Here is a 10,764-nt window from a genome sequence, read left to right as displayed (position 1 = left end):
GGGGGGGGGGGGGGGGGGGCAGGGACAGGAGTGTTGGGGAGCACCCGGGCCCCGGTAACACTGTCAGGGACCAAGGGGCTCCGATGTTCCCCAGAAGCCGAGCTGCCTGCCCAGCCCTTTGCCACACACCCCGCTCCCGACCTGCCGAACTCCACCAGAGGACTAGGACATGGTACCTATGTGACCCTTCAGGCAACACGCCGGTATTCCCCCTTTGTGGATCGAGTAGAGGCACCCACTCCTGGCTCCCGGCTCCTCAGCTGTCACCTCTCTCAGGCAGAGACGTGTCTCTCCACCCTGGACCAGGGCTTTTCCAGGCTGCACGGTTCTCTGCTGACACACAGTGCTATTCCCAGCAAGCCAGACTGTCTAAAGAGGCCTTTGATCTCTCATCAGAAGCTACGACCAGCTGTAAATTGCCCCCCTGTGACAAGTCACCAGGCAGGCCCTTGTAAACCAGCGCATTTTTTCTTAAGATGAAAGCACTACAGAGAAAATAATAATTCTGACAAACATCCTAAGCACTTACCAGCGGTAACGCAAGAGTCTTAACGGGGCCTGTGGAGGCCAAAGCCCCCAGCCCTTCCCAGGAAGGATTGGGGCCCCCCTTGAACAGAAAGGCCTGTCCAGCTGCTGGATCAGAAGCAGGTCCTGAGTCAGTTTAAACTCAGGCTATTGATCCAAAAGCCCTTTTCTTGTCTGTTGGCCTCAAGAGAATCCAAGTTTGAACCAGTGCACGTGACCCTCTGCAGATGGCGGTACATCGGGGGAAAGGGGAGAGGAGTGAGTTTACCTCATCACTCTGCACTGTTCTTAGTTCGTGGGGTGAGCTGTGGCCACTCACCCCCATGAAATTACAGGCAATCCCTGGCCCCCCATGACAACACAGACGTAATATAGTGAGATCTCCCAGTGAAACTGCAGGAAATTGCCATATCCGTCAGAACTGGCTTCAAAAGGGGGAACAAAGAGGATCTGGGGAATTATAGACCAGTCACGCTGATTCTGATACCAGGAGAGATATTGGACCAAGTTAGCCAGTCAGTCAGTTTGTAAGCACCTAGAGCAGAGGTTCTCAAACTGGGAGCTGGGACCCCTCAGGGAGGTCACAAAGTTATTGCCTGGGATGTTGTGAGCTGTCAGCCTCCACCCCACACCCTGCTTTGCATCCAGCATTTATAATGGTGTTAAATATATAAAAAGCAGTTTTTAATTTATAAGGGGAGGTGGGGTCGCGCTCAGAGGCTTGTGATGTGAAAGGGGTCACCAGGACAAAAGTTTGAGACCCACTGGCCTAGAGGATAATAGGGTTACAACGAGTAGCCAGTATGGATTTGTCAAGAACAAATCACGTCAACCCAAGCTAATTTCCTTCTTTGACAGGGCGACTGGATGCGGGGGAGCAGCAGATGTGATCGAACTGTATTTTAGTGAGGTTCTTGTCACAGTCCCACATGACATTCTCACAAACAAGCTGGGGCAACGTGGTCTAGTTGGGTGCACAACTGGTTGAAAGGCCATACTCAGAGTCGTTATCGATGAGTCGCTGTCAGGCTGGGAGGGCGTATTGAGTGGGATCCTGCGGGGGGTCTGTCCTAGGTCCAAGGCTAGTGAGTATTTTCCTTAATGACGCGGATAATGGAGTGAAGAGCCTGCCAGCAAAATCTGCACGACACCAAGCTGGGAGGGGTCGCGTGCACTTTGGAGGACAGGGTTACAATTCAAAACGACCCTGACAAATTGGAGAATTGGTCTGAAAGCAACGAGATGAAATTCAACAGAGACAAGTGCCTTGTATTACACATAGAGAGGGGGAAAACTCCAACGCACCGACACAATCACTGGGAAATAACTGGCTAGGTGGTGGTACTGCTGAAGAGGATCTGTGGCTCACAGCAGACTGATGACTGAATACAGTCAATGTGATGTAGCTGCAACAGGTCCATTCTGGGCTGTATGGAGCACCACATGTCTGGAAAGATGTGGACAAACTGGAGAGTCCACAGGAGAGCAACAGAAATGATTAAAGGTCTAGAAAACATGACCCGTGAAGGAAGATTTTTTTAAAAAATGGGTGTGGTTAGTCTGGACAAGAGAAGACTGAGGGGGGACTTGTAACCGTTTTCAAACACATAAAAGGTTGTTATCAAGGAGGAGGGAGAAGAATTGTTCTCTTTAACCTCTGAGGACAGGACAAGAAGCAATGGGCTTAAACTGCAGCAAGGGAGGTTTAGGTTGGACATTAGGAAAAACTTCCTAACTGTCAAGGTGGTTAAGCCCTGGAATAAATTGCTCAGGGAGGTTGTGGAATCTCCATCTCTGGAGGCTTTTAAGAGCAGGTTGGACAAACCCCTGTCAAGGTTACTTGGCCCTGCCTCAGCGCAGGGGCTGGACTACGGTACCTCTCGGGGTCCCTTCCAGCCCAACACTTCTGCGATTCTACATCTGCTGCAATGACAGGAAGCCTGGAGAGAGCGCTTCCTCCTCTGCGCAGCAGCTGCCCCTGCACGACTCCTTGGAGGGTTAAAGGAACAGATGGGACAGATGCAGAGTCAGCTCTGCCCCACGCCTGGGCTAATGCAGGGAGTCGCTGAGGGCAGCATGTGTGCACGTGTGGGGGGGCTGGAAGGGGGGGGAAGCTCTAGGTCTGTGGGTTCAGGAGGACCCAGATCATCTCAGATTCCGGCAGAAAAAAAACCCCAACCCCTTGGCTCACAAGAGCCCACAGTGCCACCTCCCCACAGTGAGGAGCCATTGCCCAAGATGGCCAGAGCCTGCCCCTGGCCTCCCGGGAGTAAGCGCATCCTGCTTCCAACAGCCACTGTGCAGCGTGCACACGAGCCAGTGCACAGCTGGGCTCGCACCTGGGAGTGCAGAAGTTCATAGCACTCAGCAGCAGGCTTGGGACGGGGCTTTGCAGAACACTGCGCTGTGTGATGGCACGTGTCATCCTGCACAATACAGCCCCCAGCCCCAGCGACACCCGGCCCTGCTGAACGGGAGGGGACCGGGTCAGGTGGAGAACTCCGAGTCTCACTCTCCTTGCCCTGGACTCCAACACGTCTCTCGCCAGGGGAGGTCTGTATGCCTGGTGTTCTGTCCTGACCCGAGACGGCAGGGGCCCACCCACGCTTAGAGCCCCAGCACCCATCAGCCCCTCGCTGGCAACCAAGGGTGTCAGAGCCAGAACCCGAGGCTCCTTGCTAGGCAGGCTGGCAGGGCTCATCCAGTACGTGGCCCTGGACGTACAGTCGGAGATTTGGGAATCTCGCCATGCTCAGGTGGTCACAATAAATCGCTCACTAGCTGCCAGCAGAGCGTCCCCCCCGTGAACGGAGCAGCACAGTGGGGGCGGAGAAGCACAGCCTCAGAAGGATGCCCCCTCCCCCAACACTTCCCTTTCCTAAGTTCAGCGCCCTCCAGTCTTCGAAGCCAGGGCCGCCCAGACAGGGGAGGGGGGGACAAGTGGGGCAATTTGCCCCAGGCCCTGGGCCCAGCAGGGGTCCCCACAAGAATATAGTGTTCTATAAAAAAAGTTGCAATACTATAGAAGAGGCCCCCCAAAATTGCTTTGCCCCAGGCCCACTGAATCCTCTGGGCGGCCCTGTTTGGAGTGACCCCAGATCAAGCAGGTCTGGCTCCATCCCTCCCCAGCCTGCGCATCCCGGTTCATTATCCTACATCTCCATGGGACCTCGCTTCCCCAGAGCTGGCACAGGATCACCTGCTCCTCCACCCCCAAAACGCAGCCCGCTCTGGGGTGGGACACGGCAACTGCTTCGCAGCACAAAGCAGCAGGGTGGACAGAGGAGTCCTGCACCCTACCGGAGCTGCAGGAGGAGTCTCGGCAGGTAGGAGGCGGCTACCCAGGCTGGGATCCAGGCAGGAGAACTCAGTACAGGCTGCGATTTAAGGGCTGTGCTGTGGATTTCTGAGGCTGTTTTCAGTTTGCCCCACGCCCGGGGAACACGCTCAGGCCTGACACCCACCCACCCCGCTCAGGCAGCCCCACACTCGCCCTGTCTCCCTTCCAGCCACTGGCAGGGCCCTGCTGCTCTGCACAATCACAGGCCGCGGGGGCCCAGCTGCAGTTTTACCCAGCAAGGGGCCTGAGGCTGGGGTGCCCTGCATGCCCATCCCATGCTCTGCTCCCAGGACAGTCTGGCTTTGACAAGGGAGGGGCTGCATGAGAGCTGGACACTTCCTCCAGGCCTGGGGTGACCAGATGTCCCGATTTTATAGGGACAGTCCCGATTTTTGGAGCTTTTTCTTACATAGGCACCTATTACCTGCCCACCCCGTCTCGACTTTTCACACTTGCTGTCTGGTCACCCTACCTGGGCCGGAGACCAGCAGGTGGAACGGCTGCTGGGAAGCAGCACTGCTCTCCCCAAGCAGGTCAGAGCCAGTCCTTTGGCAGCCCCCCAGCCCCAGCTTCCACTCTCATGCTAGCTCCCAGGAGGACATGGGAACAGCAGAGGCAGAGCAGACACAGCTTTAGGGTCTGGGGGTAGCTTCTGCAAGTGCCCCCCACCCAGCCTGCCAGTGCGGGGGAGCTCTGACTCCTTTCCAGCCAGTGCTTGAGGATGGCCATGTGCAGAGGAGGGGGTGGTTACCCAAGGGCCCCTCCCATCTAACCCCCTGGGACTTGAGGGTCCCACCACCATTCCAGCTTCAGCAGAGGTGCCCCAGACTGGGAGGGCCCTGGAACCAGAGCCTCCAGGATCTCTGGGGCACTCCCAGAGCCCAGCTCCCCAGCACAAGGCCAGCACCCCGGTCCCAATCTTCCCCCAGGGGCGGGGGATGCACACACACAGGCCCTGCTAACTGTGAGGCAGACCCAAGTTGGTCTCCTTTTCCGCTCTCAGGACACTGTCCCTTGGGGGCCTGCCCTCCAGCTGGTTAGTGCCAGAGCCTCAGCCCTCCATCTGCCGAGAGCATCACTAGTGGGACCTCAGCAGGAGCCTCTCTGGGAAGGGGGGCCCAGGGGATGCGGCCTTCATCTGGGCCAGCTTTAGCTCCCGCTCAGCCTGGAGGTGAACCAGATCCTGTTAAAACCCTCACATCAGCGGCTCCCAGACCTCTCTCCTGTCACTGCTGCGGGAAAACCAGCCCGGAAGCCCCCTGGAGCAGTTTGTTTTCACCGGGGAGTCCAGCCAGACTCCCCGCCTCCCCTTGCCTTTTATCTTGGCTGCTCTGAGCACCCGGCCGACGCAGCCAGCACTGTGCAGGCAGACAAGCTGCTGGGCCGTGCTCTAGATCTGGGCAGTCTCCCACGCCTTCACGCTGGCTGCACTCAAGGGCTTTCCCACAACAGCCCGCTCAGCCCTCCCGGCTTCAGCTCGAGCGATAGTGCTGGCTGGGGGGCAGCAGGTGGGGAGCAGGGCCTGGCGGCACTGTGCACGGCAGAGCCCCGTGGCAGGGCCCGAGCACGGCAGAGCCCTGTGGCAGCAGACCAGCTTGCTGCCCACTCCGCACCCCAGTGGGCAGGATGGTATCATCAGCCTATGGCCTGCTCCCAAGCCAGCGCTCTAGGCAGCGGCTGCCAGACACTGGGTTTTAGGTCTGTTCACTCACAGACAAACGTGTGACTATGTCACTGAAAGTGAAGTCCCCCCGCTGCTCCCCCTTGGGGCACCAGGAAGCCTGGGTCCGGCTGTGCCTGCGCTCCTGGGGAGCGGACGGCTGCTTTAGCACCTAGAGTCCAGGGACTGGAGCTGGCAGTTCCCTGATCGGGGGCAAGTCACTGCCCCTCTATGTGCCTCAGTTTCCCTGACCTGGGAAACACGGCCAGCCTCACTTCACCAGAGTTGGGATTCGCTCAGATGGCAGGGGCCAGAGATGGGCCAAAGATTGGACATGGGCTCTGTCTTCTACGCGTCCTGGGCTCTGATCCCACAGCGATCTGCCAATATTTTCCTCTGTAGCTGGCAGTAACCTCCCGCCCAGGAGCGTGCAGACTGGGCAGAGGAGGGTCAAACCCTTCTCAGCCATCCCACAGGACAAACGGCTCCCAGTGAGTATTCAGATCTGACCTGGTTGAGACCTGGCTCCCAGCGAGTATTCAGATCCGAGAGAGGGAACAGCTCAGGGCTGCGTGGAGACCTGAGAGGAGCAGGAGTCTCCTCCCTCCGGTTCGTGCTTTGAGAGCTCCGATGCAAGAGGCAGATGACTGGCTACTCCAAGCCATTCAGGAACTCGGGGCTTCGGGAGCCCTGTACGTGACAGCAGGGGAATCCTCAGCCCTTCAGTTGGTTTGGGGCGTCAATCTTACCAAGGGGCGCCACAGGGCACCAGCACAGCACGCCGCAGGCATCAGCAGGGACGATGTTCGGCAGTTCAAAAGGCAACACTTTCAGAGAGTGGTACTGCTCCTCAGAGCGGGCAGTCGATACCACTACTGGCTCTCTAAAGACCCACTGGCGCTTTAGCCAGAATCATGATGTTTGCCCAGGACTAAATCTAGTTTACACTCAGTCTTGCAATCTGCTGACTAATCCTCCCTGCAGTGGCGATCGGATCCGGTAGCCTCCACTTCCTGTCCTAAGCTCCTGTGTACATTTAAGCTTGTTCCATCCCAAGGAAGCTGCATTTCAGCAGCGACCGAAGTCACCCTAGTGCCTGCATGCATTAGACCATTGGAAGCACTCTGAGATCCTTCCAGATGAAAGAAGTTATAGGCATGCAGCAGATTCCCATAGGTTCACACGTATTTCAGTTTTTGGTCTTATGATCTGTATATATGGGGTAGGGAAACATCTTTCATTCCCCATCTCTGGGGTGGAACACCGTCACTGCTCAGCAGCGCACAGCATCACTGTACGTCATGACAAGAAGTGAAGAATGCTGGGAGGAGATAAATCCCAGGCTCAGTGGTTTAGACTTTCACCTGCCCTCTGTGGAAGAGAAGAGCTACCTTCCAGGAACTACGCGTCCTTTAATTGAATTACCCTGCAGGGCAGCAGGGCTTTAAAGCTGCAGGAGTTTAACTCTCTGGTATTTCTTCTGTTGAAATGTAACTAGTTTCACACATTCCACAGATTCATAGAATATCAGGGTTGGAAGGGACCTCAGGGGGTCATCTGTCCAATCCCCTACCCAAAGCAGCACCAATCCCAGACAGATTTTTACCCCAGGTCCCTAAATAGCCCCCTCAAGGATTGAACTCACAACCCTGAGTTTTACAGGCCAGTGCTCAAACCACCAAGCAATCCTTCCCTCCTCAGTCTGTCTTGCAATACACTGCAAGGGCTTTAATCTGTGGCCTCACACCCCAGAACCATCTCTCCCAGAGCACACAATCATTAAACAAGGCCCAGCACAGGAGGGAGGGCATAGGCAGGGACCCCTCAGACACTTCACTGTTGCCCTGTTTGTTTGATGGGAATGATGCATCAATGCAGTTTGTGAGATGGGCGACAACTTCTGCATTTTGTTCATGATTCTTACATGCTTCCCTGCCCTAGGCTGCCAGGCCCTGCTCAAGTCCTGGGGAGAGAGCAGGGTGACCAGATGTCTTGATTTTATAGGGACAGTCCTGATATTTGGGGCTTTTTCTTATGTAGGTGCCTATTACCCATCAACCCCGTCCTGATTTTTCACACTTTCTATCTGCTCACCCTAGGAGAGAGCCATGGCTTAAGGAACTCTTGCAAGCTCCTAAGAAAGGCCTCAGGGATTTTGATATTGCTGCCTTATAAAGCTCCAAGATAAACAGGTTCTGCTTCCGCTCCTGTGGATCCGGCCGGGTGGGCAAAGCCAGTGCCAGGGCTGCAGACACAGTGACAGCCCTCGCTCCCAATGGGAAGAGAAGCAACTTCAGCTTGCAGAGCCCCTGCGCCTGCCAGCGCCGCTGAGTTCCCAGCCAGGCTCAGAGGTCAGCACAGTTCCAGGAACAGCAAGAGGAGACACAGCTGCTGCAATCACCAGGGATAGTGCTACAGACTGTATTTTTAACAGGTCCTAGACAAACTTTTCCCCAGAGCCACGCTGGGGTAGGTTTAAGGAATAAACTGAATCCTCAAGCATCAAGGAGATTCTCCTTCTTTGACTATAATGATTTTATGACAGGTCAGATCACAGCAGGCCCTCCCACCCCCAAATTGCAAGAGAAGGAAAAGGCACAGCCAGACCCCACCCTCCCCAAATCACATCCCCCACCTAGGATGTTACTATAGGCACAACAGCTGCAAATATGAAGTCCACCCAGATCCCCGCCCCCCCACTTAGAGTGACCAAATGTCCCAATTTTATAGGGACAGTCCTGATATTTGGAGCTTTTTCTTACATATCAGAGGGGTAGCCGTGTTAGTCTGGATCTGTAAAAAGTCTTGTGGCACCTGATGAAGTGGTTATTCACCCGCAAAAGCTTATGTTCCAATACATCTGTTAGTCTACAAGGTGCCACAAGACTCTGTTGCTTTTTTCTTATATAGGCAGTCATTACCCCCCCATCCCCTGTCCTGATTTTTCACACTTGCTATCTGGTCACCCTACTCCCACTGGACCACAAGTCACCATCAAAGCAAATGAACCAACACAGGTAACAGTGGCCATCAGAGCCAGGATATAAAATTTACTGGCTGATCACGTGTGCCAGCTGGCTATGCTCCCCTGTGCAGCAAAAGGTCCCAACACTGTAACACAAAGCTGAAGTGCCTGGGCACCAACATATTGCAGAGTTATCACAAAACACAGGCTGCAACTGGTCTGATGTTTAGTGCTCTGGAATAGTGCAATCCACTCCCCACTTTCCCTTTGGAGGAAGCTCTCAGCCAGGTAAGGAACCCGAGGCCAACGTGGACAGCCGACGGTGCCCCGCTGGCCCCGACTTACCCCTCTTCTGGATGATGATCCTGAGCAGTGGGTTGGCGGAGGAGAGTGCCTTGTGGTAGTTATCGTCATTGTTGATGGGCAACAAGTCCCCGTGAACGTCCGTGTACCCCAACAACACATCCATGCGGGGGATCTGATGGACTGTTTGGATCAGCTGGTAGAACTCCTGGAAGCCGCCCACACTGGAGCGTTTCATAGCAAAGCGGCGGAACTCGGCGTCAAACTGGGGGCAGAGAAGAGGGGTCAGGGCCAGAGACCAGCATGGCAGCCAGGGGGCTCTGCCTCAGCTCTGCCCCACGATTCACTTCACGCCCAACCCATAGGGGATCAGTCAGGGGCTCTCACCAGCCGAGATGGCCAGGGCTTGGTGCCTGCACACACACGGAATGAGGTCAGACTACGCTGGGTCCCCCACACCCACTCCTCCCCCAGGAGCCCTGAGCTTCACCCCAGCACCCTCAGCTCTCCAGGCGGCTCCTTCCCATCCCACACTGACTGACTCACAGCTGCATCGAGACACCCCCTGGCCCATATGGGGTCCAGAGACCAAGGATCTGCCTGGACCTAGTATGTGGGAGGAGGGGGAGGAGGAGGAGTCGTCAGGCCAGTGGGAGAGAGGTGGCAAGTGGCACTGCAGAGCAGAGGAAAGCTCCCAGGTGCGAGGAGGCCTGAATAGGGTCACACACCCAGGGCTCACCAGAAGCACTGCCTCTGCACTCGGCCAGTTCTAGCCACCTTTGCCCAGCATTACTTTGCAAGGCAGAGAAAGCAGACCCCTCACTCCCCTGTAAGCCAAGCTTCATGAGACCTGGTAGCCAGCACTCCACTTCCACCACTGGGTTTGCAGAGGCCTCCCTGACCAACTGTAAGCCTGGCACATGCAATTCCACAGTCACGTTTCCCCTAGGAGCTGCTGCCTACTAAAGCCTCTGAGCAGCAAGGTTAAAACCCATCTGGGGAGACGACTGTCAGGAGAGCCAAGTCCCCGGGTGTGCCTTGTGTCCCACGCTCCCTCCTGCGGAGCCCCGTACCAGAGGGAACAATAACAAAATCTACACAGCAACTTGAGCCACGGTGGTGTGACCACTGGGCAGACCTGCACTGCTGTGGCAGTGGGGACACTCAGACCCGTGGCACTCAGTCCAGGCTGGCAGCATAAAGGGTTAATGGGGGGTGCTGGTGCAAGGGAACTTCTCTGCCCTACGCCCGGCACGGGAGGCTGCATATACAGCCCCTCCTCTCTCCTCAGACAACCCAGGCGCTTCCTCCCGCAACCTCCCTCATTACTGCTCCCCTCGGAAAATCAATCACCCAGCAGAGAGACAAAGGGAAGCCGCTCAAAGCAGCAGGCGCAAGGCACTGTCCTGCCGCCGCTAGCCAGCCTCCAGCGGCACAGATGCCAGAGAGGAGGCCAGGTGTACTCCGGGGGCGGGGGGCACAGCCAGGAACCTGCTTTTCTCTCCCCCAGGTCACAGAGGCAAAGTTTCCGGCTGGCACAAGCCGGGCACAGATCCACAGGCGAGGGCCCTTCCTCGGGCAGCTCACGGGCGTCCCGGGGACCATGCTAGAGCTGTCAGCCTGCAGGACGGCAGCGCTGCTCTGTTGCAGCGTTGCATAATCTGCCGGTCACTGCGAGGGCTTCGCGCCGCACAGGGCACCCGAGTTACCCCCCCGCCGCCGCCGCCGCCGCCGCCGCCCCCGCCTCCGGGACTCGGGGCGATGCAGCCCCGGCACTGAAGGGCGATTTGAGCCCGCCTGGCTGCAGCCCAGTGCAGGGAATAACCCGCTCGACCTGCATCCGCCAGAGCGATGGGGACGCGGGCTGAGTTGGCGGCAGCCGGAGCGCGCCCGTCCTGCCCCGGCTGCACCCCCGGGCCGCGCGGGACCCCCTGCAACAGGGACCCGGGGCCTCCCCCGGGGCCGGAGGCT

The 10,764-nt window shown here is 56.9% G+C and overlaps 1 protein-coding gene across 1 annotated transcript in view; it reads right to left on the bottom strand.

The window, feature by feature from the left end:
* The window catches only part of PARD6A (par-6 family cell polarity regulator alpha), a 16,164-nt gene extending 6,955 nt beyond the window's left edge, over window positions 1–9,209 (bottom strand). Inside the window, exon 1 of the mRNA XM_032795422.2 lies at window positions 8,836–9,209. Coding sequence (XP_032651313.2) covers window positions 8,836–9,031 — 196 coding nt within the window. The 5' untranslated portion in view covers window positions 9,032–9,209. The remainder of the gene's footprint in view (window positions 1–8,835) is intronic.
* Window positions 9,210–10,764: the final 1,555 nt, after the last annotated feature.

This window comes from Chelonoidis abingdonii, chromosome 19 (genome assembly GCF_003597395.2).
Source record: "Chelonoidis abingdonii isolate Lonesome George chromosome 19, CheloAbing_2.0, whole genome shotgun sequence".
Classification (NCBI taxonomy): Eukaryota; Metazoa; Chordata; order Testudines; family Testudinidae; genus Chelonoidis; species Chelonoidis abingdonii.
Note: the sequence above shows the minus strand (reverse complement) of the source record. Positions and strands in the feature narration are given on the sequence as shown.